Source organism: Drosophila nasuta, chromosome 3 (assembly GCF_023558535.2).
Source record: "Drosophila nasuta strain 15112-1781.00 chromosome 3, ASM2355853v1, whole genome shotgun sequence".
NCBI classification, from domain to species: domain Eukaryota; kingdom Metazoa; phylum Arthropoda; class Insecta; order Diptera; family Drosophilidae; genus Drosophila; species Drosophila nasuta.
In genome coordinates, this window is record NC_083457.1 from 38,284,409 (window position 1) to 38,308,420 (window position 24,012).

General features: G+C 39.7%; 7 protein-coding genes across 8 annotated transcripts in view; 2 read left to right on the forward strand and 5 right to left on the reverse strand.

Moving 5' to 3' along the window:
• The window catches only part of LOC132791338 (putative mediator of RNA polymerase II transcription subunit 26), a 55,797-nt gene extending 42,094 nt beyond the window's left edge, over window positions 1-13,703 (forward strand). The window contains exon 10 of the mRNA XM_060800210.1: window positions 12,102-13,703. Within this exon, the coding sequence (XP_060656193.1) occupies window positions 12,102-12,485 (384 nt within the window). The 3' untranslated portion in view covers window positions 12,486-13,703. The remainder of the gene's footprint in view (window positions 1-12,101) is intronic.
• On the forward strand, window positions 754-2,387 carry LOC132792111 (spermine oxidase). Its single transcript, XM_060801345.1, has one exon. The coding sequence runs from the start codon at window positions 859-861 to the stop codon at window positions 2,317-2,319; it is 1,461 nt and encodes a 486-aa protein (XP_060657328.1). The 5' UTR covers window positions 754-858; the 3' UTR covers window positions 2,320-2,387.
• Window positions 4,645-6,681, reverse strand: LOC132792155 (spermine oxidase-like). Its single transcript, XM_060801405.1, has one exon. The coding sequence runs from the start codon at window positions 6,514-6,516 to the stop codon at window positions 5,014-5,016; it is 1,503 nt and encodes a 500-aa protein (XP_060657388.1). The 5' UTR covers window positions 6,517-6,681; the 3' UTR covers window positions 4,645-5,013.
• On the reverse strand, window positions 7,620-11,351 carry LOC132792738 (spermine oxidase-like). Its single transcript, XM_060802194.1, has 2 exons — window positions 11,304-11,351; window positions 7,620-9,667 (listed from the first exon to the last, which is right to left on the reverse strand). The coding sequence occupies exons 1-2, from the start codon at window positions 11,349-11,351 to the stop codon at window positions 8,150-8,152; spliced, it is 1,566 nt and encodes a 521-aa protein (XP_060658177.1). The 3' UTR covers window positions 7,620-8,149.
• LOC132791339 (adenosine deaminase 2) lies at window positions 13,522-15,838 on the reverse strand. Its single transcript, XM_060800211.1, has 2 exons — window positions 14,790-15,838; window positions 13,522-14,131 (listed from the first exon to the last, which is right to left on the reverse strand). The coding sequence occupies exons 1-2, from the start codon at window positions 15,795-15,797 to the stop codon at window positions 13,544-13,546; spliced, it is 1,596 nt and encodes a 531-aa protein (XP_060656194.1). The 5' UTR covers window positions 15,798-15,838; the 3' UTR covers window positions 13,522-13,543.
• A 1,746-nt stretch (window positions 15,839-17,584) lies between these two features.
• LOC132788424 (adenosine deaminase 2) overlaps window positions 17,585-24,012 on the reverse strand; it is a 50,422-nt gene continuing 43,994 nt past the window's right edge. For both annotated transcript variants that reach the window (XM_060795849.1, XM_060795848.1), the window contains exons 2-5: window positions 19,295-20,278; window positions 18,780-18,968; window positions 18,122-18,719; window positions 17,585-17,806 (exon numbers count right to left, since the gene is read on the reverse strand). In XM_060795849.1, the coding sequence (XP_060651832.1) occupies window positions 17,760-17,806; window positions 18,122-18,719; window positions 18,780-18,968; window positions 19,295-20,134 (1,674 nt within the window). In that variant the 5' untranslated portion in view covers window positions 20,135-20,278 and the 3' untranslated portion in view covers window positions 17,585-17,759. The remainder of the gene's footprint in view (window positions 17,807-18,121; window positions 18,720-18,779; window positions 18,969-19,294; window positions 20,279-24,012) is intronic.
• On the reverse strand, window positions 21,109-23,180 carry LOC132788423 (adenosine deaminase 2). Its single transcript, XM_060795847.1, has 3 exons — window positions 22,135-23,180; window positions 21,896-22,078; window positions 21,109-21,822 (listed from the first exon to the last, which is right to left on the reverse strand). The coding sequence occupies exons 1-3, from the start codon at window positions 23,068-23,070 to the stop codon at window positions 21,226-21,228; spliced, it is 1,716 nt and encodes a 571-aa protein (XP_060651830.1). The 5' UTR covers window positions 23,071-23,180; the 3' UTR covers window positions 21,109-21,225.

Below are 24,012 nucleotides of genomic sequence, written 5' to 3' on the forward strand. Positions count from 1 at the left end.
AGTCAAATTGAATACATGTATTTTTAGCATACAAGTTATACAACGAAGTAAAGTTTTTTTAACGTTTTTTAAAACTAAAATTTAAAATATTAAAAATGTAACTAAGTCAAATATCAATATCTTTAACATATTATTATCTATTTACATATCTTTCCCTTAAAACTCGGGTAATATTTTTGTATTTCCTAAAATACCAAATTAAAGCATCTTTCTCCTTTTATTTTTTTTACAAAGATCTTTGAAAATTTTGCAAAAATATCTTAAGATGATCTAGTATAAGAATTATCTTACATTGTCAACTGAGCTTATTCTTTAAATAACTATGTCAAGATAATACAGAGAGACTAGCACATTAGACAGATAAACCTGGTCAATATCAATATCGTTAACTTACTTTGCCTAACTGCGCTTTACAACTCGCTAACTTATTTGTTTCCATTTTGCACAGTTGTGTGACAATCTTCATCTCAATAATGCTGATTTCCATAATTAATTTACAATCTTTGCCAAATAACAATATCTCAACGTATCTTATCTAACCACGCGACAATATTTAAGAGAGTGTGAAAGAAAGAGTGAGTGATATTTGACATCATCAGCGATTAGTGAAGCAAATACGTTTTTGCCCTTTGCCTTACATTTTACGAGTATTTGCATTATGCGCTCTCCTTCTTTGTGTCTCTCTCTCCTCTCTTCACAGCTCATTAGAGCGGTGGGTGACATTCACTGTTAAAGAGAGGCAAAACTATTGAAGCGATTTTCAGTCGCATGCCGAACGCAGAGCGTAGCGCACGTATTTTTATAGGGTAAGGTGAATCGCTGTTGTTCTGAATTATAGTTGTACTCACTTTAAGCAAAATGAGTGCCGCATCCATTCGCTCTCTGAGCAAAAGCAAGCAAACCGCACGCATTGTGATCATTGGAGCCGGCACAGCTGGAATTGCAGCTGCAACACGATTACTTGAGCAGGGCTTTAAGAACGTGTTGTTGCTGGAGGCGGAAGATCGCATTGGTGGACGCATCAATACCATTCCATTTGCTGATAATGTTATCGACTTGGGTGCCCAGTGGTGCCATGGAGAGGTTGGCAATGTTGTCTACGAACGTGTCAAGGATCTGAACTTGCTTGAAACTACAGAAGGTCACTACGAAACCTTTCGCTGTGTGCGTTCCAACAAAGAAGTGCTGTCCGATGATGTGGCAGACAACCTCAAGTCAATTGCCTTCAACTCCATACCAGAGAGGCAAACAGAACTGACGGACTACAAGGGCTCTTTAGGGGATTACTTAACTCAGAAATACTGGAAAGAGCTGGAAAAGTTGCCAGCCATAAATCAAACCATAGCCGAGGAATTTCTGGAGAACTTCCACAAGTTCGAGAGTTCCGTTGAGGCCGCAGATCATTTGTACGAAGTGTCGGGACGCGGACACCTCGAGTACTGGCTCTGCGAGGGCGAACTGCTGCTTAACTGGCGCGATAAGGGCTACAAGAGTTTTCTGCGTTTGCTCATGCAATCTAAGCAGAACAATCCCGATGATCTTGGTGTACTAAAAGGAAGAGTGCTGCTCAACAAGCGTATAGCACAAATAAACTGGACAGGCGCTGATGAGGTGTTAATTCGTTGCTGGAATGGCGAAGTGCTGACTGCAGATCATGTTATCTGCACGGTGTCTTTGGGAGTGCTCAAAGAGCAGCACAGTCAACTCTTTGTGCCCGCTCTACCCGAAGCCAAAGTGCGTGCCATTAAAGGTCTCAAACTTGGCACCGTTGACAAATTATTTTTGGAGTACGCCTTGCCTCCGTTGCCCAAGGATTGGCCTGGCTTCTGTTGCCTCTGGCTGGCCGAAGATCTTCAGGAGTTGCGCAACTCGGACAGATTCTGGCTGGAGAGCGTGTTTGGTTTCTATCCGGTATCCTATCAGCCACGTCTGCTGCAGGGTTGGATCATTGGCGAACACGCTCGGCACATGGAAACCCTCACCGATGAGCAAGTGCTGGAGGGTTTGCTCTGGCTCTTCCGCAAATTCCTGCCCTTCGATGTGCCTCAGCCAGTACGTTGCCTGCGCACTCAGTGGCATGCGAATCCCAACTTCAGGGGCAGCTACACTTTCCGCACCACGATGGCTGATGAGCTGCGCACAGGTGCCTGGGATCTGGAGGCTCCTCTGCTCGATATTGGCGGCCGGCCGAGACTGCAGTTTGCCGGCGAAGCTTCGCACAAACATTACTACTCGACGGTGCATGGGGCAGCGGAGACGGGTTGGCGGGAGGCGGATCGATTGAATAGCTATTATCGATCGAAAACAGCTCAGTTATAAGGAATTGATAAGCGCTCTGTGAGCTGATAGCAAGTGCTAATAAAACTGTAAAAACGTGTCCCAATTAATCTACTTCTTTATTTATGGTTCATTTATGTGGGTAAAGCACTCATAAGAGATACATCAAGTACTTTTATATATAACATAAGGAACAAGTAAAGTACTTTTACAACCATTTTCTTTATAAATTCCTTGTTTATTCTATGAACTTCTGAGAACATGACAAGTCGAATTTCTCGCTAACAAACAAGTGGATGTGTCCTTGAGCTCGATTGGGATTTATTAGAAATTTCGTTTTTTGTTCTTTAGGGATTATAGACCGCTGTTTTGATAGTTCATTATAAGGAAGTCTAATCGTTTAAATCGCACTTTGTAACTCGATTTTGGACTAAGACCAATGTTGAGTTGATCTCACTTTCAAATAGCAAAATTAGCAATCATCACTTAAATGAAACAAAGTTAAAGCAACTATATACTATTTATGATCAGTCAAACGTTGTTGAAAATTACTATGCACTTAACTTAGCTACTATTTGTGGCTTAAAGATTATATTACACAATTAATAATCGAAATAGAAATCACACTTAATATCGAGAGAGAAACGATTGCATTCTCTTGATATTAAATTATTAATTAATAAGTATAAGTCTTATAATATTACATGCTCATCGATGCGCTCAACTTTATTGCTACTTCATTTAAATTTTGCACATCCATTCACAATACAATTTCTAACTATCCTTTCTCATCTACAATGCATACTAAATATCCATGAATTGAGATATTTTGCTGTCGAACAAGTTGTAATAGTTGTTACCATATGTTGTTGCAGTAAATATTTGTCTGGCTTGCAGTCTTTAAAGTAAACGCTTTGGGCTGATTATGTGCACTTGGTTAAGGGAAAATGAAAGCAAAGGAAAGCAAAGCATATTCATTTGAACATGGCAATATCCAGTGTGTTGTTGGCCCATTTTAACATTTGACCAAAACATGTTGACCAACTCATTTGCAACGAGAGTAGTCGCGGACAACACTGTAATTGTGCTGTGCGTAGGGGGTGTGTGTAGGGGGTGTGTATAGGGGGTGTGTGTAGGGGTGTTGAGGCTAAACGCACACTAAACCAGACAAACAGCCAGATGGGAGTGGGCGTGGTTCAGTGCACTTTACACATGCAAAACCAAATAGGGACAAAAATGCAGCAGTAAAAATCAGTTTGGCACTTCACAGAGAACGAGGAACAGAAAGAGGGGGAAGGAGGGGCCAGAGGCAGGCAGACCAAACACCAGGAATGCCAACAATGCCGCAAACAGTGAAGCAAACTCGAAGTGGGAACTGTGCTGCAAAATGTTTTAGCCACACACTCTCTCTCACACACACACACAGTTGAGTGTTGAAAATTCAAATTTATGCCACGCAAAGGCCAAAGCGTTGTAACTGTTGTAGCCAAATATTGTTGCTCTCTTTGTTGGCCCAGCCTCTGGACATCATCTTCTCGTAGATTACCCATTACATATGCGACTTTGTCAACCAACCAACCAACCAACAAAAAAGGAAGTATTCCAACCGCAGCTGTGGGCCAGCAGTTGCTGGTCAAACATACAACTTGTTGTAAGGTATTCACTTGCTTCAATTTTGAGTTTTGCTGCAAGTTCGTTTCATTTTTGAGAATTTAAATCACAGTATTTGCCAATTTTTAATAAAGTAAACAATTCAGTGGAGTTTTAGCTGTTGACGATGAGCCATCATCTTTATGACTCCGTTTCTATTCAATACCCTGTGTTCAGTTTAGTTTTGCTGAATGTTCGTTTCACTTTGGAGAATTTAAATCAGAGTTTTTGTAAATTTTCAATGTAGAATACATGTTGTTGTTCTCATCTATTAAAGGATTCGAGAATAAAATGCAAATGAATGCTTTTTACACAAATTTCTGTAAGGCTTTTGACTCGGTGAATAATTATCTTTCGCTGTATGAACTTATTCTTTTAAGGTTTTCCTCATAAATTAATTCAGAGACTCCCCTCATATCTTTTGGATAGAATTTAATATTTCTAATTTAATGGCTTTGCATCTAAATCCCTCAAAGTTACATCTGGTGTGCCCTAGTCATTTGGGTTTCTATTGTTCACTTTGTTTATAAATTATCTATATTATGTTATAAAGCATTACTGTGTACTTATGTATGCTGATGATGTTAAGCTTTGCTTGGCATTCAAAGATTCTCTTACGGACTCCTGGGTGCTAAGTTCCTCTAGAATCTTGGTGCACAATAAATTTGTTAAATCTTAATTACAATAAATATAAGCTTATGACTTTCTTTAGGGGCACTGTCCACGTAAATAATTATGTATTATATGATATTCCTTTTGAGCGAATAGATTCGGAGAATAACTTAGGTGTTCTGCTTGATGCGAAACTAAAGCTAAAATACTATTCAATCGAGTTTCAATTGTTGTTATCAATTCACATTGTTCACTGAATGTTTGTTTATTTTTGAAAATTTAAATCAAGTTCTAGTTGTTGTCGTCATCATTTCGTGTCCTTTTCTATTCAATAGACGTTGTTCACTTTAGTTTTGCTGAATGTTTGTTTAATTTTTGAGAATTTAAATCACAGTTTTTGCCAATTTTTTACATAAGTATAGAGTTTCAGTAGTCGTCATCATTGTCCATATCATTTCATGTGCTTTTTCAAATCTACTTCGATGGGTTATCTCTGCTGTAGTAAGCATTGAGACGATCCGCCTCCCTCCAGCCCGTTTCGGTGGCTCCATGCACCGTCGAGTAGTGCGTCTTGCTTGACGCCTCTCCGGCAAACTGCAGCCTTGGCTTGCCACTCACATCGCCCAGTGGCGACTCCAGATCCCAAGGACCAGTGCGCAATGCATCCGCATATGTGGTGCGATAGCTGTAGCTGCCACGGAAGTTGGGATTTGAGTGCCACTGTGTGCGCAGGAAACTCTTTGGCTGCGGCATGTCGAAGGGCAAAAACTTGCGGAATAGCCACTGCAGACCCTCGAGCACTTCCTCCTCGGGCAGCGTTTCCATATAGCGTGCATGCTCGCCAATGATCCAACCCTCCAGCAAACGCGGTTGGCAGAGCACAATGTGGAAGTAGCCAACGCTCTCGAGCCAAAAGCGTTTAGTGCCACGCAACTCTTGCAGATCCTGTTCGCGCCACAAAAAGTTCACAGAAGGCCAATCCTTAGGCATGGGTTGCTCATTGGTGTACTCCAGGAAGAACTTGTCCACGGTGCCCAGTTTGAGTGCGTTAATGGCACGCACTTTGGCCTCGGGCAGCGCCGGGACAAAGAGCTTCTCATGCTGCTCCTTGAGAACACCCAGAGACACGGTGCAGATGACGTGATCTGCTGTCACCAGTTCGCCATTCCAGGTGCGCAGTTGCAGTTCATTCGTGCCTTGCCAGTTGATCTCGACGATGCGTTTGTTGAGCTCCACATGACCGTTGAGCACTCCCAGATCGTTGGGATCATCGGGCTTGGAGTTCATCAGCACACGCAGAAAAGTTTTGTAACCTTTGTTGCACCAATGAACCGAATTGTCGCCTCCGCTCTCCACAAACTCTAGATGACCTCGTCCCGAGACCTCGAACAGATGATCTGAACCCTCGACGCTGCACTCGAAGTTGAGAAAGTTTTGCAACAGCTCGCTGGCCAGAGCGCGATCAACATTCTCCAACTTGTCCACTTCTTCCCAATACTTCTTCGTCACATAGTCACCCAAGGAGCCATTGAAAGCTGGCACATTCTCGCCGGGCAAAGATCCTTCGGCGATTTTCATCAATTTGTTGACGGTCTCCTCGGAAAGATTCTCCTTATCAGAGCGCACAAAGCGCACAACATCGGCAATGTCCCCGGTCTTCTGCAGCACATTTAAATCCTTCATCCGTTCGTAGACCACATTTCCAGTCTCGCCATGACACCATTGAGCACCCAAGTCCACAATGCTATCCGCATATTCGATGCTATTGATGCGTCCTCCGATGCGATTCTCTGCCTCCAGAATGCGCACATTCTTGAATCCTTGTTCGATCAATCGAGTGGCAGCTGCGATGCCTGAAGGACCCGATCCAATGATCACGATCCTAGCAGTCTCTTTGCTTTTGAGAACCGGTGGGGAGATTGCACAAGTAGTCATTGTCTTACAAGTCGTCGAGCAACTGTTTGCCTTCGAGCACATTGTGAACTCATATAAGTACCAGTTGAGCTAGGCTTAATCGCTGTGGTTGTTGTTGCTGTTGTTGTTGTTATTTTGGTTGTGGTTTCGGTTATCAAGAAGTGCATTTGTACGACAAAGATACTAGGGTTACCCAGTTAGTGAGGCACATGCTTACAATGTTATCACTTTGTTATGTCATTACCTAAAGCTAAATTTACATTGTGTAGTTACTAGATTGATACTCTTTTACTTTTATAAAATGCAGTAAAAAGTAAAAGGGTATTTTATTTACCTTTATTTCAATCGATACTATGAAATATACCTTGCAACATAATCAAGCAATAAAAAACAATTTTATTTAGTAATAAAATCCATTGAGATTTAAACAATTTTAACAAATTCAAATTCATTTTCTAAGGGCAATATTACTTAGTTTAGTTACTGTATTGAAAGTCAAACTTTTTAAAAATAGGTAGTAAAAATAATGAGTAGATGCATCCATATTTAAAATAATTGTTAAGCCATAAAAACAAATTTAAGTAATTAAACCAAATGGAATTTCAGTAATTTCAACAGCTCGCAAATATGTATTGCCTAAAGTTAATTTTACTTCGTTTAGCTGGAAAATGAAACTCAAACTTTTAACAATAGAGTTGAGAGAATATGGATTAAATAAAACAATTATTTCTATTACATCAACAATATATTACAAAATACTCAAACAACTAAAAACACTTTTGTTTATTAACTAAGCCCAACAACTTCCACAGCTTCCAGGCAATTCTCCATCGAAAAGTTATTAAATTGATAATATAACTTTTAGCAAAAGTTTCGCTACAATGTTAAGTAATTACAATATTTATTGCTATTAATACGTACATACATGTTACATGTTTAAAACATTATTAAACAACAATTGAGTAACTAAATTAACTCAAATTTCCAAAATAACAACAGCTTGCAAATATTCAAAACAACTCTTGCGTTTAACAATGAATTCGTAATTGTAACTTCATTTACTTTTAATTTAAAGTCGTTCCATACCATTTGCTACAGATTCTATATTATAGTAAAAAAAATGTTAAAGAATTTAAAATATATAATGAATTTAAAGCGCTTCCGATTATTTAGTGCCAACCTTTTTCAACGCCTTGCCAAATCAGTCACAGTTGTTTACAAAAATTCTTTGAATTGCGCAATACTATTAATAGTGAATTTCTAAAAACAAACAAAGAAAGCGTTAGGTTATTTTATTGTTGTTACTTCACATTAGAATGAATATGGTTTTTATTTAATTTTGTATTATATTTAAAAATTCCCATTCTATTTATGGATAACATAGATTAAGCATTTTATATTACAAATTATTCTAGTTACTTGCTTCCTCCCTCCCAACAGAAAGTTACAGTAATAAACAAGAAAATAAATCAAACACATAGCTTTTCTGTATCATTAAAAATATTGTACGTACAAAAGCTCTTACAAAGTAATCAGTTACTCTACATTCAACGATAAGAAACTGTTTGTTGTTGTGTGTACATAAAACTATTTTATATTCAATGTTAAGGTCAACTGTGGGCAAAGCTCTTGCCAAATAGATTTCCCCTTGCGCAGAAGTTAATTATCGATTGTAATCGTTGATGCCACGCCCACTTTATAGCTTGTTGCGACTGCTGTAGTATTCATTAAGTCGATCGGCCTCTCGCCAACCAGTTTCTGTGGCGCCATGCACCGTGGAGAAGTGCGTCTTGCTCGTCGCCTCGCCGGCAAACTGCACCTTGGGTCGACCTGTTGCGTCGAGCAGCGGAGTCGCCAGATCCCAGGGTCCAGTGCGCAGTTCATCCGTGTAGTTGGTGCGCGAGCTGTAGCTTCCGCGAAAGTTCGGGTTGGAAGTCCACTGGGTGCGAAGGAAGCGCTGTGGATGTGGCACATTGAAGGGCAAGAATTTGCGGAAGAACCAAAGCAATCCCTCGATCACTTCCTCCTCGGTGAGGGTTTCCATGTAGCGTGCATGCTCGCCAATGATCCAGCCCTGCAGCAGTCGCGGCTGATGCAGCACACGATGGAAGCCAAAGACACCCTCGAGCCAGAAGCGTTCAGTGCCGCGTAGCTCATCGAGATCTTCTTCTAACCACAGGAAGTTGGCGCCAATCCAATCAGCGGGCAAAGGTTGCTCGGCGAACTCTAAATAGAACTTGTTGACGGTGCCTATTCTTAGTCCCTTAATAGCACGCACTTTAGCCTCAGGCAACGCGGGCACAAAGAGCTGTTGATGCACCGCCTTGAGCACACCCAAGCTCACGGTGCAGATGACATGATCAGCTGTGATCACTTCTCCATCCTCGCAGCGCAGCTTCAGCTGCTCGTCACTTGCATAATTGATTTCAGTCAGACGCTTGCTTAGCCTGACACGTCCGTTGAGCACACCAAGATCTTCAGCATCATTCAGCTTGGAATTCATCAGCACCTTAAGAAAAGTCTTGTAACCCTTGTCCTTCCAATTGAGCAGAAATTCGCCATCACTCTGAGCAAACTCCAAGTGCGCTCTCCTCGAGACCTCAAACAGATGATCCGAAGCTGTGAAGGAGCAGCGCAGTCGCTTGCCCGTCTCGAACAGCTCCTTGGCAATGGTTTTATCCACTGGTGGCGATGCGCTAAGTGCCTTCCAAAAGTTATCCGTCAAGTGATCACCAAGCGAACCATTTAGTTCATTTGGCGTAGTTGGCAACGAACTTTCGAAAGCGCTGCCAAGTATAAAAGCAGTTTCATTGTTCAACACTTGTTTGTTGGAACGCACCAAGGTCATCGTCTTCAAGGCATCTCCAGTGCGATGCAACAGATTCAAATCCTTCACACGCTGATAGACAACATTGCCAGACTCGCCGTGACACCATTGAGCTCCTTTGTCGACCACACTGTCGCCAAAGGGCACGGTACAAATGCGTCCTCCGATGCGATTCTCTGCCTCCAAGATGCTCACATTCTTGAATCCCTGTTCGATCAACCGAGTGGCAGCTGCGATGCCCGACGGTCCCGATCCAATGACGACAATGCGCGCAGTTTGCTTTGTTTTATTACTCATGATTTCAAGCGTTCTTGACGTAGACTTTATTACAATTCCACGACTTGTCGGCGACTGATGAGAACTGAAAGCGCTTTTAGTTTTTATAATCTATTCTAAGTTGTGATTAGAATAATTTTTTAGATAATATTGAGCAACTATTTCTCTATGTCGCTGCTCTCTCTCGCTATTATTGTTGTTGTTTTAATTGCGTTGAAATAATTGCTTATTATTTGATGGCAACTTGAACCCAGCCTTATGTAATTAAAGCTCAACGAACTGGCTGTCAACATGTGTTTAGCATATGTTTTTGTTTGTTGTAAATAAATTCCATGTCTGGCGGTTTGGCTAACTATATTGGGAATACAGGTTTAAAATTATTGTGTTCAAATTATTTGCAGTTTCTTGTTAATTAAATTCATAGATAGCTGTTTGTCCTTCGATAAAATCAAGGTCATAGTTTTAAGTGCTGCTTTAGAATATGTTATTTATTTTTAATATATAGGTCAATTTTAACAATATTGCAAATTTTGCAAGTCACTCGATCTTATATTATTTATGCAAAATATGCTTGTTAAATTAAAAGCTTTTTCAAATTTGCCATAAAAGCTTTTCATTCATATTGCAACTAGTTGTTGTCAGAAAAAGATAAGAATTTTTGGTGAAATTAAAAAAAAACATATTTGTTGACCTATTTCTCCTTGAAAATCTACTTGCTGTAGATAAAGTGTTTTGGAGGTGAACACCTTCAAATATTTTATATTACATATTATAAATAAATATAAATATTTCGAATGTATTATTTATTTATATGTATATGTATATAAGTTAAATGAAACAATATTTCAAATTATTATCATTATTATTATTTTATTGAAATAACAAATACAAAAAAAATTATTTGTAAAATTCAAAAACATTTGCAAACTCATTTCCCCTTTGAATTTTACTTAATTTCATAGACAAACTTGTAGGAACTATATATATTTTTATATATTTCCATGTTATAAATCAAATGCGAAAATATTAGGAGTAATTGCCATTAATTAAAGTGACGTATATTTTAGTATAAATCAACTATGCCGCTTCTTTAACCTTGACTACATTTCGTAATGAGAAAGACTACAGAATTCTATAGTATACTATAGTCTCTGATAATAGCTTTGCTCGAGCACTGATAAAAGAGTCGTCACAATATTTTGTTGTGATTAGCCAAGTCGACGTTTATTCATTTGTATTCATTTCACTACGAGTCGGTCGCTTATAAAAATACTCATAAAATATATTCGTAATTTATAATATGATCGTTACCATAGCAACTGCTAAATATGTTGCTTTTATTTGTTACATTAGCTCGTTGTTAGGGAATATCGTTATTCGACATTATTTATGAATTTATCTACAATATCCAATAATTCACATAATTAATATCTAATATAATTTATAATTAGTTATTGCTTTGTGGCTTATACTTAAAGGCAATCAACAAAGTTCAATACCATTTATGTCGAATGTTGTGTTAGCTGCTGATATCCATTTATTGGCATTAATTGATGCTAAGCAATAATTAAATTAAAAGCATATTTCAAGTAATATATTTGTTAACTATCAACTATCAATTATGTTATTTCATTTTACCTTGCAATTGACACTGTAATCTAAGCAATGTTACCTTGACTTAGCTGCCAACGAATGTCGCTTATCGGCCACTAGTTCTTATTTTTATTTTGTAGTTCTCTTATCCCACAGTCCGCTTATCGCCGCTTATCTTGGCCAAGTTAAATAGCCGAAACATTCAATTGTGACAAATGGCGCGAGTTGTTGAACCATTTCGTTATTATTATTATTATTATTATTATTATTTTGAGTGTGGTTTTGATGCCCTATTCACTGTATGTCCCTCTTTGCAATTGTGGTTTTAGACTTATCAACGCTGTTTATACTCGCTGCCTATAGGGTAGAAGGGTATTATAACTGTGTGCCTCCAGGAAATGTATAAAATTTTTTGCACGCCCACTTCCGTCCCGAAAATCGACAAGTTTTATAATCTTTATATGGTCAAAAATAATAATTACAGTTGCTTTGGCTGGCAATCTGGTATATTTTGCAACATTATTATATTTTGAATAAATATAAATAACCTTTGGTATATTTTGTTTTGAGTATTTTTGTGGTATATTAAATTGGTATATTTTTAAAAAGGTACCGCATTGTTTTGTTTTTTATTCCATATATACACCTGGTATCTCACAGTCGAGCACACTCACACTGTAGCTTTCTTACATGTTTTATGTGTGTGCATTTAAGCGAACAAAAATTTCGCAAATCATTTGCAGCAATTAAGTGAAGCACATAACCGCAGTTGAGTTGCAGTTGCAACTGTGTGTTATATAAGTCGCTTATCTGCTGCATAAAATTAGCTGTGAATAATTTCATTAATTTCAGAAATTTAATTAAATGTCGCAAAATATGCACAATTTATTATGCATGCAATTTTAATATAATTTTCTCGCTCTTTTCTTATCTTTTTTTTGCGGTCTTATAGTTTTGTCGTGCTGACAGCAGCGACAACAACAACAAGAACAACAACAAACATCATTTGCAACAAAAGCCACATTATCATGAGAGGAAACTATCGCTAATGCATAATGCAGTAGACGATGAAGGAGTAGAAGATGCAGCTGTTGGAGACGAGGAGGAGCAACATAAGGCGAATCCCGAGGATGTTGTCGGCTATGAGGATGTTGTTAATGCTATTAATGCGGGCAACGATGACAACTCGTCGTCGGAGCAGCAGCCCGATATAATACCCTATCCATTAAGTGTGGGCGAAACCAGCTGGAAAGCCGAAAAACTGCAAAGACAACAGCAGCAGCAGCAACAAAAACAACAACAGCAGCAACAACAGAAGCGATGGGAACGCACATAGCGTAAACTGAGACTTGAACTTTTCTCTCGCATGCGATAAAAAATGGGTCAGAGTTGCGATAATTGAGTAGAAATTAAGATTTGTACAGCATAGCGATATATAAAAATTGTATTGTGTATTGTGTGAATGTCGAACGAAAGGAAGGAAGTGCAACTGGTATCAGCTGGGAAGGGTTGATTAATTAGTTTGCGGTTAAATTAAGTAAGCTTGTAAAAATGATTAACTAACATTGGAAATGGTTTAGGTAAGAAAACGTAAAATAAATCCAAACAATACTTGAAAATCGAAAAATAGTTGCAAATCGAAAGAAATTTAATGGTAAATACTGGGCAAAGTATTTTGATGAAACATATGGTATTTAATATTTTTGCGAGCACATATACAGAAAGAATGCTTAACATTAAAGAATACGAAATATCGAAACAAAATTTCAATTTAACAAGTTGGCAAAAATCCCCCCTAAACAAAATAAAAATGAATTTAAATTTAGATGTACAATAAATGGCTTGCGCTATAGGGCTTAAAGATGAGAAGATAAAGCGTAACTTGATCTAAACAAATAAAAACAAACAAAAAAGCTCATTCAAAGAGTTCTCAATTGTATGTATGTTCGATGATAAATATAATTGTAATTGTGCTATATACTCGCTTATATTCACATGCTTATGTAAGTGTATTCCAGATTCTCTCTGTATTTCAAAAAAACAATATCAGTTGAATGTAACCAACAACAAATTAATACCTGGATATATTTAAATAAACCAATTACATAGGCCAACTGTGAATAAAGAAAAGCTTGATTGCTCTCCAAATGAAAAAAAAAGACACACACATATCCCAATGAAATATCTCAAATCTAATTTTATGAATATTTGAAAGTGAATAAGAAAAAGAACAAATAATAAAAAGAACACCAAGCTTGTGCATACTCATAACCCATATCAATTGTATCCATTGTAAGTTACTTACGAGTGCATACTAAATTCTTAGCTGAGGGAAGTAAATAAATATAAATAAATAATAAAAATGACAAAAATTCCAAAACATAAACTGTAATTTTATTTGGCCACATCATCGATCCATTTGTCCCACTGTTTTTGCCACTTCTCAAAAGCCTTTTTCTTCTCCTCCTCGGCCATCGCATTATAACGTATCGAGTTCATCGCCATTTGCTTGAGAAAGCGCAGATCGGCATGGAACGGAGCTATGCCCAAGAAAGCGTAGTAAAAATCATGTGTCAAGGGCGATGCCCACCAGAACGAAGGATCATCGGATGATATCACTATCGGCACACCATTTGCTATCAGCATCGCAGCCGGATGATTGTGATAATCCTGTCCGAGCTGCAGCACTTGATTGGACACTGGACACACCTCGACAGCAATGTCCAGTTGCTTCAGCATGTTCATCACCAGCGGATGCTTGATTATCGCATAGCCATGGCCAATGCGCTTTGTGCCCAGCAGTACGGCATCCACCAGGTTCTCATCAATCGATGTGCCATACCAGTTCGTCTCGCCGGCGTGGAAGTAAAAGTTGATGTCCTCGGGCAGCTTGAGCAGTTGCTCCACAAAATCTATCAGGGGACGACCCAGCTCCTCTTGACCCACCAAATCGAAGCCAGCCAAAAATGTGGAGTAATTTTTCTATAAAGTATTTGAGAGATTATTGAAGTTATGAAGTTGCTTCTGATTTTCAGTGTATTTAAGAAATACTTAAAAGAAATATAATATTTGAGAGTAGATTATGTCCTAACATAAAATTTAGAAAAATACATGTGTTTGGATATTTATTGCATATAACAAAAAGCAGAAGTGATTGCAGCATTTAATTAAAGAAAATTTGTATTTCAGAATTATTATTAACAAGAAATATATGTAAAAAAAACTTTTATAATTTTGAATGTGGAATTTTTCACAAATAGGAAGTTTAGAAAGCTACACGAATTTGGTTTTTTACGACTATATGTGGGGGCTGTATCATTTCATCAAATGGAAATTGCTAATTCAGAATTTTTAAGTAACATTTCAAAGTAAATTTGTGGCATCTGGAAAATATTCAAAATTGAAAATAAACTGAATCTAAGTGTAATGAAAATCAGAATATTTCTTAAATTAACTGAAGATACATTCTGATAAGTAGGCATCGAATTCAGTATATGTTTTATTTGTAAGACAATAAGATTGGTGAATTTTTATGCCACTTATATTATAACAAGTTTTGTGCTTATAAATAAAAAATTCTTTAGAATATAGCCTTTACTTCTATTTTATACATTTGGATTATTATTATTATACCACTCACCTTAAAAGCTATGCAGTTCTTTATGTAGTCTTCACACACTTTTGGCTCCACAATGCGCAACGGAGCATAAATTAATTTGGCATCAATGAAATCAGGATTATTTGCTTTGAAACGTTCCGTTTCCGACTTGTAAATCTCCATGGTGTCCATGATATCCAACTGCTCGCCATTGATGCAATAGAGATTCGGCATCACAGATCTCAGCTCCAAATACTGAACTCCATCCGCATGCAGCTCCGTCAGCGCATTGTAGTAATAATCCCGCCAGACAGGCGCAAAGAGTAATAGGCCATCGAGGAGCATAAAGATGCTCATGAAATCCTGCCAGGCTGCATTGTTGGTGGCATAAGAGGACACTGGATACATGCTGAAGCGTCGCAGCAGATATTTTATCACATTCGCTTCTCCGCGACGTTCTCGGAACTCTTCCATCGGTTCCCAGCTGCATTCCTCTGTGGCTTTCATGGTGGGTTTCTCCTTACTAAAGCGAAATGCAATCGCATCGGCACCTTCGTTCTTGGTGCAGATCCACAAATGTTTGCGATAGGTGAGCTCAACCAAATACGCAGAGCTACAGATGGCCGTGTCATGGGCATGCAACAGCCCGCCCTTGGGCATCTTTTGCAGCAGACTATACAGGGGCGTCTCCTTAATCTTGTTCAACACCAGATAAGGCGGCTCATCGGTGTTGCCATTGCCCGGTTCCAGATACCCTTTGTTGTACTCCACTTTCTTCTCGCGCATAATCACCTCGTTGGCTGCCTGTTCCTTGGGCGACAACAGCACATTGGTGAACCGTGCACTTTGCCGCTCCAGCTTTATGACTGCCTCTCGCATTATGGCATATGCCTCGGGTGAATTCTCTCGCAGACTCTTCGAGATCGAGATGGGTTCGTACTTCTTCTGGGCGCACCTCGATAGGCAGCGCATCATGCTCCCACAGAAGCGCAGTTTAAGCATTGTTGCAGACGAGGCGAATTTGAAATTTTGAAAACAAATGCTCGACATTTGTACGAGCACATTTGTCAATGATTGTACACACACACGCACACATTCTCATTTTACTGTGGCGGCAACAACTATTCACATTCTGCGGCCTTTATTAGTTATTTATGTGGATGGCTCTCTTCGTTTTTTTTTTCTTACTTTTTTTATGTGTGTTGCGCCCCGCGTCCTCGACACCACATTAAATGTGCCTGGGGCCGTGGCCAACATCAAATTGATGAGGCTGCCACTGAATGTGCCGCCATTTTGCGCCCCTTTACACACATTCACATACACGCACACATACATGCAAACACACTTGCAAAGCCATCAATTTTATGGGCTCATACATATTCGGTCGGGCGTAAGCCTCTCTCTTTCCTCGCTCCTCACTGCCTCCGCCTGACTCGAAATGCATTTTACGCTGCCCCATAAAACTGTGCTCATTACGGGCGCCAAATCAAAATCGAACCATGGCCACAGATCCGCAGATACCACTAAGCAGGCGAACGTAAAATTGATACATGTGTGTGGAGCACAGCGAGTCGAGTAGAGCCAAAGCACTACTCAAAAGCCGTCAGGCCATGAGGCATGGCAGGCTCAGCAAGCACCAGGCATTACGCATTCATTAAACCATCGACCACTTTTCTGTGCACTCAGCAGCATCATCATCGACAGCAGCAACAGAGGCGAAGAGCGAGAGGCCAAGAGATTTATGTCCAGGTCGTTTGTCAGTCTCACTGCCAAAAACCCAAAATGCATGTGTTATCACTTAGAGATGCAACGCTGAAGAGGACAGAAAACTGAGGACTACAAATACCCAAAGTTTGACAATAAAAAAAATAAATAAATAGAACGAACAGATTAGTCGGATTTCTTATTAAGCTCAAAGTCTCTATTGATAAGCCATTTCTGCCTTAAACAGGAATATAATTGAAGAGAGCATTGACGAAAACATTAAAGTGTCTTGTGACACTCTCGGTTTCATATTTCCATGTGTTGCTAACGCTTGAGTACAACAAGCTATCGGCATTGTTAGTGACTGATTTATTTCATTTATTTATTATTATGTTTCTGATTGTTTTGTTAACCACTAGCCGCATGATTATCAGCGCTGATAACTAATTATAGTTGACTGCCGCAGATTGCAGATACTGATTAATAAACTGATACTGCTTATTAACGTCAACTAAAGCGTAGTTTTCAGTATTATTATTATACACCGATTTATCGAGTACGTTCACGTAGGTTTCAAATTGTGACAGTCTGCTTAACTCAATTGTTTGTTTCAGCTACAGAATATTAATTGCATTTAATGTGAAATCAAATTTGATCTTCCAGAATCCCATTTAAATGATTCATACAAATTATTGAACAAAAAGTATTAAATCTTTTTTCTGTATAAATAATACTTGTGATGAAGCTAACATTTTTTTATTATATTTATTAATTCGACTAAGAACAACTTATTGAAATCCGATGTCAATAAATAAAAAGTCTTGAAACATTTCGTTGATAATATTATAACACTATAAATTATTATATGCTAAAATTTGCTGTGCAGCTCCACTCACTGAAATTCCGTTATTAAATAGAATGGGTAATGTCACATTATATTTATTCCCCTGGCATCTCCGTAGTCATCGATGGAAACACTTGGTCATCTCTAGAGAGAGAGCGAGGCAAAGTGCTCGCTTGGCTGCATAACTCATTAGCATTAATGCTGAGGTTTCCTTTTAGCAAATCTGACTGAACCGACTGACATGGCCATGAATTGTGGCTAGTAAGTAGTTGCTTGCTAAGTACAAGTAGTAAACTCAAAACGTGGGTTGTAGGTGTATGAAATAAGCCGAGCTCTTTATTCAAATACAATAACAAGTATATGTAGTTTAGTGCAAATGCTGTTTGATTGCTCCAATGCATCATAAAGACACATAGTATGTGTGTGTGTGTATTATCGATTAACTATTTAAATGGTAAATTCTCTTATGTACCTATAATGGATTGACCGTGTGACGAGTACGAAGTAGCACCTAATGCGATAAACGATAGACAAACGATTAAAAACTAATCAATTATTTAATAGCCTAGATGGATGTATAGATCGTAATGAGCATGCGTGTGAATAGATAGAGAGAGGGAGGATAAGTAACTTGGTGTTAGGAGCATAAATATACATAGATTGAGGATTAAGAAAGGAAAGCAGGAAGAGGAAATGGGATTAGAAAAGGAAGACGGAACAGGCTTTACAGACTAACACAACCGGACGGCGTTGAGGAGAGAGAACGCGACCAGAAGCGCTGTCACCACCCGTGCTAGTCAATCTAGGTATAGACTGGAGGACGCACCATTTGGCGAAACATTGTTCACATAGTCCAGGAACTCATCCCACTTCAATTGCCACTTGCTCAGCGCATCGTACTTGGCATCCGCACTCAGCGAACTGTATTGGATGGAGTTGAGTGCCAATTTCTTCAGCAGCCGCAGATCCGCATGCTGCGATGCAATGCCCAGGAAGGCAATGTAAAAGTCATGCGACAGTGGGGTGGCCTTCCAGAATGATGGATCATCCGAGGAGATGACAACGGGATAGCCATCAGCGAAGAATTGTGCACACGGATGATTGCGGAAATCGCTGACCAACTGCAGCACTTGATTCGACACCGGGCTGACTTCGATGGCGACGTTTAGTTTCTTGACCAGGTCCAACACAACGGGATGTTTGACCAGCCCAAATCCGTGACCAATGCGTTTTGTGCCCAGCAACAAGGCATCAATGAGATTCTCATCGGTTGTGGAACCAAACCAGTTTGTCTCACCGGCATGGAAATAGAAATCAATGTCATCGGGCACTTGCAGCAGCTGATCAATAAATACGTTCAAGGGTTTGCCCAATTCCTCTTGACCCACCAAATCGAAGCCAGCCAAGAAATCGGGATACTTCTCCTGCAAAATCAATAAACAATTAATTGCAGTCCGAGCGAGTTGAGTGCAGTGCAAATTTACCTTAATCTCTTTAAGTGTATTGATGTAGCCCAACATGCCTTCTGTATCTGTGTTTCGGAGTGGAGCATAGATCATGCGAGAGCCAATGAAAGCGGAGTTCTCTGACTTTGACATGAATTCATTCAGAGTTTCCACATAGATGCGCACAGTGTCCAGAGGCGTATAAACAGTGCCTTCCAAATCATAGAGCTGTAATTGTAGAGGTGATATTAATACTGAAGTACTTATGTTTTTATTCTAGGTGATTTGAGTGTACTTTATGGTATATTTTGAATGTAGTAGTATATGAATATAAGAAATGTAGCTTTTGGAATAATTTAGTATTATTTTCGTATAATACTTTCGTATATTTTAAAGTAGTATATCGATATACGAAATATAGTATTATTTCATTATATTGATTTAGTAGTATATTTTACCACGCGGTTTTGCTTTTATTGAAATTGTATAGCAGATGTCTTATAGTCAAGCACACTCTACTTTTTCGATCTTAATTATTTTTATTTCAAACTCACCGTTGGCAACAGGGTACGGAATTCCAGATACTGCACTCCATCAGCCAAGAATTCTTCCAGGGCCTTGTAGTAGTATTCACCCCAGACAGGTGCGTACATCAACAGACCGTCGAGGAGCGCAAAGATCTTCATGAACTTCGTCCATGCATCGTTGTTGTCCAAAAAGTCCGTGGTAGGATAAAGTGTCAGACGTTCGGACAAATATTCATCAACTGCTTCGGCTCCACGCTCCCTTCGCACATCGGAGAGCAAACTCCAATCACAGTTCTGTCCGGCATCCGTCAAAGCAGCTGGCTTTTCTTTGGCAAAACGCATGGCCTCAGCACTCAGATCGCCAGTTTGCTGGCAAATCCAAAGATCAGCCTTGTAGGTCAGTTCGATGAGGACTTTTGTGCTGGCCAAAGCCGTGTCATGAGCATGCAACACTGCGCCTTTGGGCATGTGCCTCAGCAGCTGGAACAATTCGGTCTTATTGATGGCATCCAGCACCTTGAAGATGTGCTGCGATGGATTAAACAGATGCGGCGTAATTTCTCCCTCTGCATACTCGTTGATCTTGGCCGTCATTATTGTGGCATTGGCCTGAACTTCACGTGAGTCCAGCTCCAGATCGTAGCCCAATGATCGCGACTCCTCGTAGTGGGCAAAAGCATTCCTCACCGTCTTATAAGCCTCGGGACTGGGGCGCGAAGTGCCCAACAGACTCTCCACGTGCGATGAGCTGCCCGTAGTATAAACGTACTTCGTAATGGGCAATGCTTTGGGTCGCGTGCGTGACTCAGCCAGGCCAAGACAGAGACAGAGGCTCAGCAGAGCGATTAGATTGAAGCGTTGTTGCATTGTTTTCCCGATCTCAATTTATTTATGCGATTTACTGGAGCTTCTGTTCGCGTCAATGTCCGTGGAACAACTGAGTAACTCGCACCGGACAATGTCTGATTTTGTTGTCCAATTTCGCGTGTCGTACGCTTAGTTTGCTGTTATCTAAAAACATAATGAAATAAAAGACTAGTTCAAGTGGTTTTGGCATTATCTTTGATTTAACACGTGCTGCTTGAACATTCTTTTTTTTTTGGCGATAGCCGCAGCTAAAAATCTGATTGAAAAAGCGTTTCCTGCGTCCACTCAGTTCTCACCCTGGCAACTGCCTTTAATCGTGACAGGCATCTTGATTTATGGCCGCGAATGACAGAGATTAGATTTCAACGTAATCCGACAAGAGCCCAATTTACTTTATTGACCAATGATGATGACTATTTACCCACTCTTAAGTATCCTTATCCGCATCTCAACAAGATTGCGATCTAATCGTCGTTCGTCGTACGTCGCACGTCAATCAATTTCATCAATTCAAGAATTATATACTAATCAATGAGAGATTGGGAAATTTGAGAGTGCTCATGGATATCTTGGGGAACTGACTAATTTATGACCGTAATATAAACTTGCTATGACGAGCAAATTTCACGTATAGTCTACATTCTTTAACTGCAGTTTAAATTTTTGAAATGTGAATCATGTGGGCAAAATAAGAAAAGTGGCAGCCAACTTCTGACCAATAATTGCCTCTATGAAGAAATTCAATTACGAAGCTTAAGCGAACTTTAGTAGAGTAAAACTACTTTGGAATGCATTACTAACAGTTTTAAAAATAAATATGAGTGAGGAAAGCACTTGCTCCTTGTACCTATTTTAATGGCCTGCCAAAATTAGCGAAACGATTTACAATCAACAAAAACGTGACAGAAACTACACAAATTGGAACCAGATAAACCTCTCCGAGTATACCAGCAAAAATAAAATCCAGCATTGAATAAAAGTTGATAGTATAGCTATATAAATTCCATAGATTTCAGAACAAACAAAATTGTTTTTCCTAATAAAAATTTGGCACATTCGTTAAACTAAATAAGGGAAGTAGGGAAATACTATCAACTTTGACCCATTAAAGTTTCGATCCAATTGTTCCAACTGCATTGCCACTGAGCGTGTGCTTTACGCTTATCAATGTCATGCAATGCGCTGAACTGCAGCGAATTGATGGCCAGCTGCTTGAGCAGACGGAGATTGGCCTGCTGATTGGCAATGCCCACGAAGGTCACATAGAAATCATCAGTAAGGGGGGCGGCATTCCAAAAGCTTGGATAATCCGAGCCCACAACAATGGGATGGCCAGAGGCAATCAGAGATGCCGCCGGATGCTGACCGAAATCGTTGACATATTGTAGATAATAGTTGGAAAGCGGACACACTTCCGCCGTCATCTTCAGTAGTTTTGTTGTCCTCTGGACTTCCGGATGCTGCGGCAAATTGATTGGATTGCCAATGCGTTTGCTGCCCAACAACATGGCATCAACGAGATTTGCATGCGATTCACCAGTCGGACAACGTGATTCGCCGGCATGAAAGTAAAAGTCCAATTGCTTCGAAGCGTGCAACAATTGAACTTGTGTGCCCAGCGTTGGCTGGTGGCATTCGTCGCCAAAGCTGTTTAAATCGAAACCAACAACGAAATTCGGGAATTGTGTCTGTGTAGCAGAAAATGAGATTGAATACTTTCACTTCACTATTAGAAAGGGAAATTCGCCCCTCAAATGCTACCTGAAGAAATCGAGCATTGTCTAGATAGCTTTTCAGCTGGCTTTGACTGCTGTGACGCGCTGGAGCATAGATCAACTTCAAGCCAAAGAAATCCTCGTGATTGGTGCGGAATAGCTTGGATGCGACATAGTAAGCAGAGACCGTATCCCAGATGGTATAATTCGTATCATCCAAATCATACAACTGTGGGCAGCAGTATAGAATATAAACACATCTTTCTCTACTCTTTCACTACTCACTATTGGCAGCGCGGAGCGCAGTTCGATGTAGTTGATACCATCAGCATAGACTTCCTCGAGCATGTGCATCAACAACGAAGGAAACAAAGGGCGAAAACTAACCAATCCGTAAATGAGGCGTTGAGCACGTCTCAGGTGACCAGCCATGTGGCTAGAGTTCTTAAAGTTATGTCCATTCATAGACAACATCTTTCTCAGCTTGTGCTCATGGTGCGTTTTACCCTGACTGCGCAAATCGTCCAACAAAACCCATTGACATGCGTATTCACCTTTGGAATGCGTGTTGGGGCGACGACGTGCGAAGCGAAACTCCTCAAAGACACCATTGCGAGTCACACAAGTCCACAGATCCGGATGATAGGTACGATTGATCAGCAATTCTGTGTTGAACAAACCAAAGTCGTGAACATGCAACAATCCACCTTTTGGCATCGCACGCAGCACAGTATAAAGATCGGTTTCATTGATCTTGTAACTGCTAAGATAGTATGACCTTAGCTGATAATCGTTCCATATGTGATGCACATCCTCGTCGTTCTGCTTGATGGCCAACAGGCGATCGTTGGCCAGTCCTTCGAGTGCCGACAACTTCAATTTGCCGCCCAGGCGACGACGCTGTTCGACCAGCATGAAATCCCGTCGCATATGGGCGAAACGTTGTTCCAGCGAGCAGGAGTAATAATCTAAACTGAGATAGATTGTCCAGAGCAGTGCGAGGACGACGGTGCTCACCAGCATGACAAGACTCAGATGCCAGCACAACGAATTATATTTGGTGCTACGACCACGATGGTTTGCCTCATCGGTGTTGTTGTTGTCGCTGATGTTGCAGCAAAGTTGTTGTTGTTGTGCTGCTGCTGCATTCTGGGACAAATCTCGCAGCGGATATTTGTAGACATCGTCGCACTTTTGCGACTCAACACTGCGTGTTGCCATCGCCAAGTTGAGAATTTTGAACAGGCCGAAATAGTTGATTTTTGAGAAATCGAGTGAAATTTTATTACTCCGAATTTTTGTGCTAAACACAAATCATGACTGACTAAAGTAGCCTTAAATTCCTATTGATGTAAAAAAAGCAACTCTAGCATTGTGATCTGTGTTTTGTTCAGCATGTAACTCTCTCATTTACTGCCCGCTGCAACTTCTAGTCCTACCATATGTTCTGGTACTTATCGTTGCTTTTAAAAATAGCACCCAGAACTCTGCACTTCATATGCGATAAAAAACAATCGCAATGCCATATGAAGCGCAGCACTAAAGAAGCGCGGGGGGTCGAAGAGCACAAAGCAAAGAGCGAGGAATGAGGAATGAGGAGCGAGTAACGAGGAGCGACCCATATCCCGCTTCAAGAACGCACTTTGAGCGGGCGTTCGCCTGGCCAGGGGTTGCATTTATTTTTGTAGCGCAGCGAATACACCACCACCAACAGCGGCACAGTGGTACGAATGCAATTGGATGGCACTTGAAACTCATTTTATGTGAGAAATGCGAAATGATTATATGAAAAAATGTATATAGTAGTTTTCTATACTAGCTTAAGTGTTTTACTGTATTTTATATCTTTGAATTCGAAACCCATGATATTATGGAGGCATACACTTCTAACGTTTTATATAATTGTACTACAACATTTCTTTTAATCGATGTTAAGACATCTGTTAGTTTTAATGGTTAATACTTTATAAATATTTCACATGCGATTCTGATATGTATTTATTTTTAAATAAAATAAATCATTTTTGAATTCAATTTTTCTGTTTAATATTTTTAAGGAAACTGTTAGTTTTATAAAAATATCAGCAAACCATTAGATTTAATTATTTCAAATTTAGAAATATTATATGTTTCGTCATGTCTCGTTTTTTTCTCTTATAATAA

Excerpts from the sequence above, each read along its gene's own strand:
- LOC132792111 (XM_060801345.1), top strand. The coding sequence starts at position 859 with ATGAGTGCCGCATCCATTCGCTCTCTGAGCAAAAGCAAGCAAACCGCA.
- LOC132792155 (XM_060801405.1), bottom strand. The coding sequence starts at position 6,516 with ATGTGCTCGAAGGCAAACAGTTGCTCGACGACTTGTAAGACAATGACT.
- LOC132792738 (XM_060802194.1), bottom strand. The coding sequence starts at position 11,351 with ATGTTTCGGCTATTTAACTTGGCCAAGATAAGCGGCGATAAGCGGACT. Across the intron at positions 9,668-11,303 it reads TAAGCGGCGATAAGCGGACT|ATTATAAAAACTAAAAGCGC; the intron begins GTGGGATAAGAG and ends AACTTAGAATAG.
- LOC132791339 (XM_060800211.1), bottom strand. The coding sequence starts at position 15,797 with ATGTCGAGCATTTGTTTTCAAAATTTCAAATTCGCCTCGTCTGCAACA. Across the intron at positions 14,132-14,789 it reads AGAACTGCATAGCTTTTAAG|AAAAATTACTCCACATTTTT; the intron begins GTGAGTGGTATA and ends AATACTTTATAG.
- LOC132788423 (XM_060795847.1), bottom strand. The coding sequence starts at position 23,070 with ATGGCAACACGCAGTGTTGAGTCGCAAAAGTGCGACGATGTCTACAAA. Across the intron at positions 22,079-22,134 it reads TGCGCTCCGCGCTGCCAATA|TTGTATGATTTGGATGATAC; the intron begins GTGAGTAGTGAA and ends TGCTGCCCACAG. Across the intron at positions 21,823-21,895 it reads ACAATGCTCGATTTCTTCAG|ACACAATTCCCGAATTTCGT; the intron begins GTAGCATTTGAG and ends TCTGCTACACAG.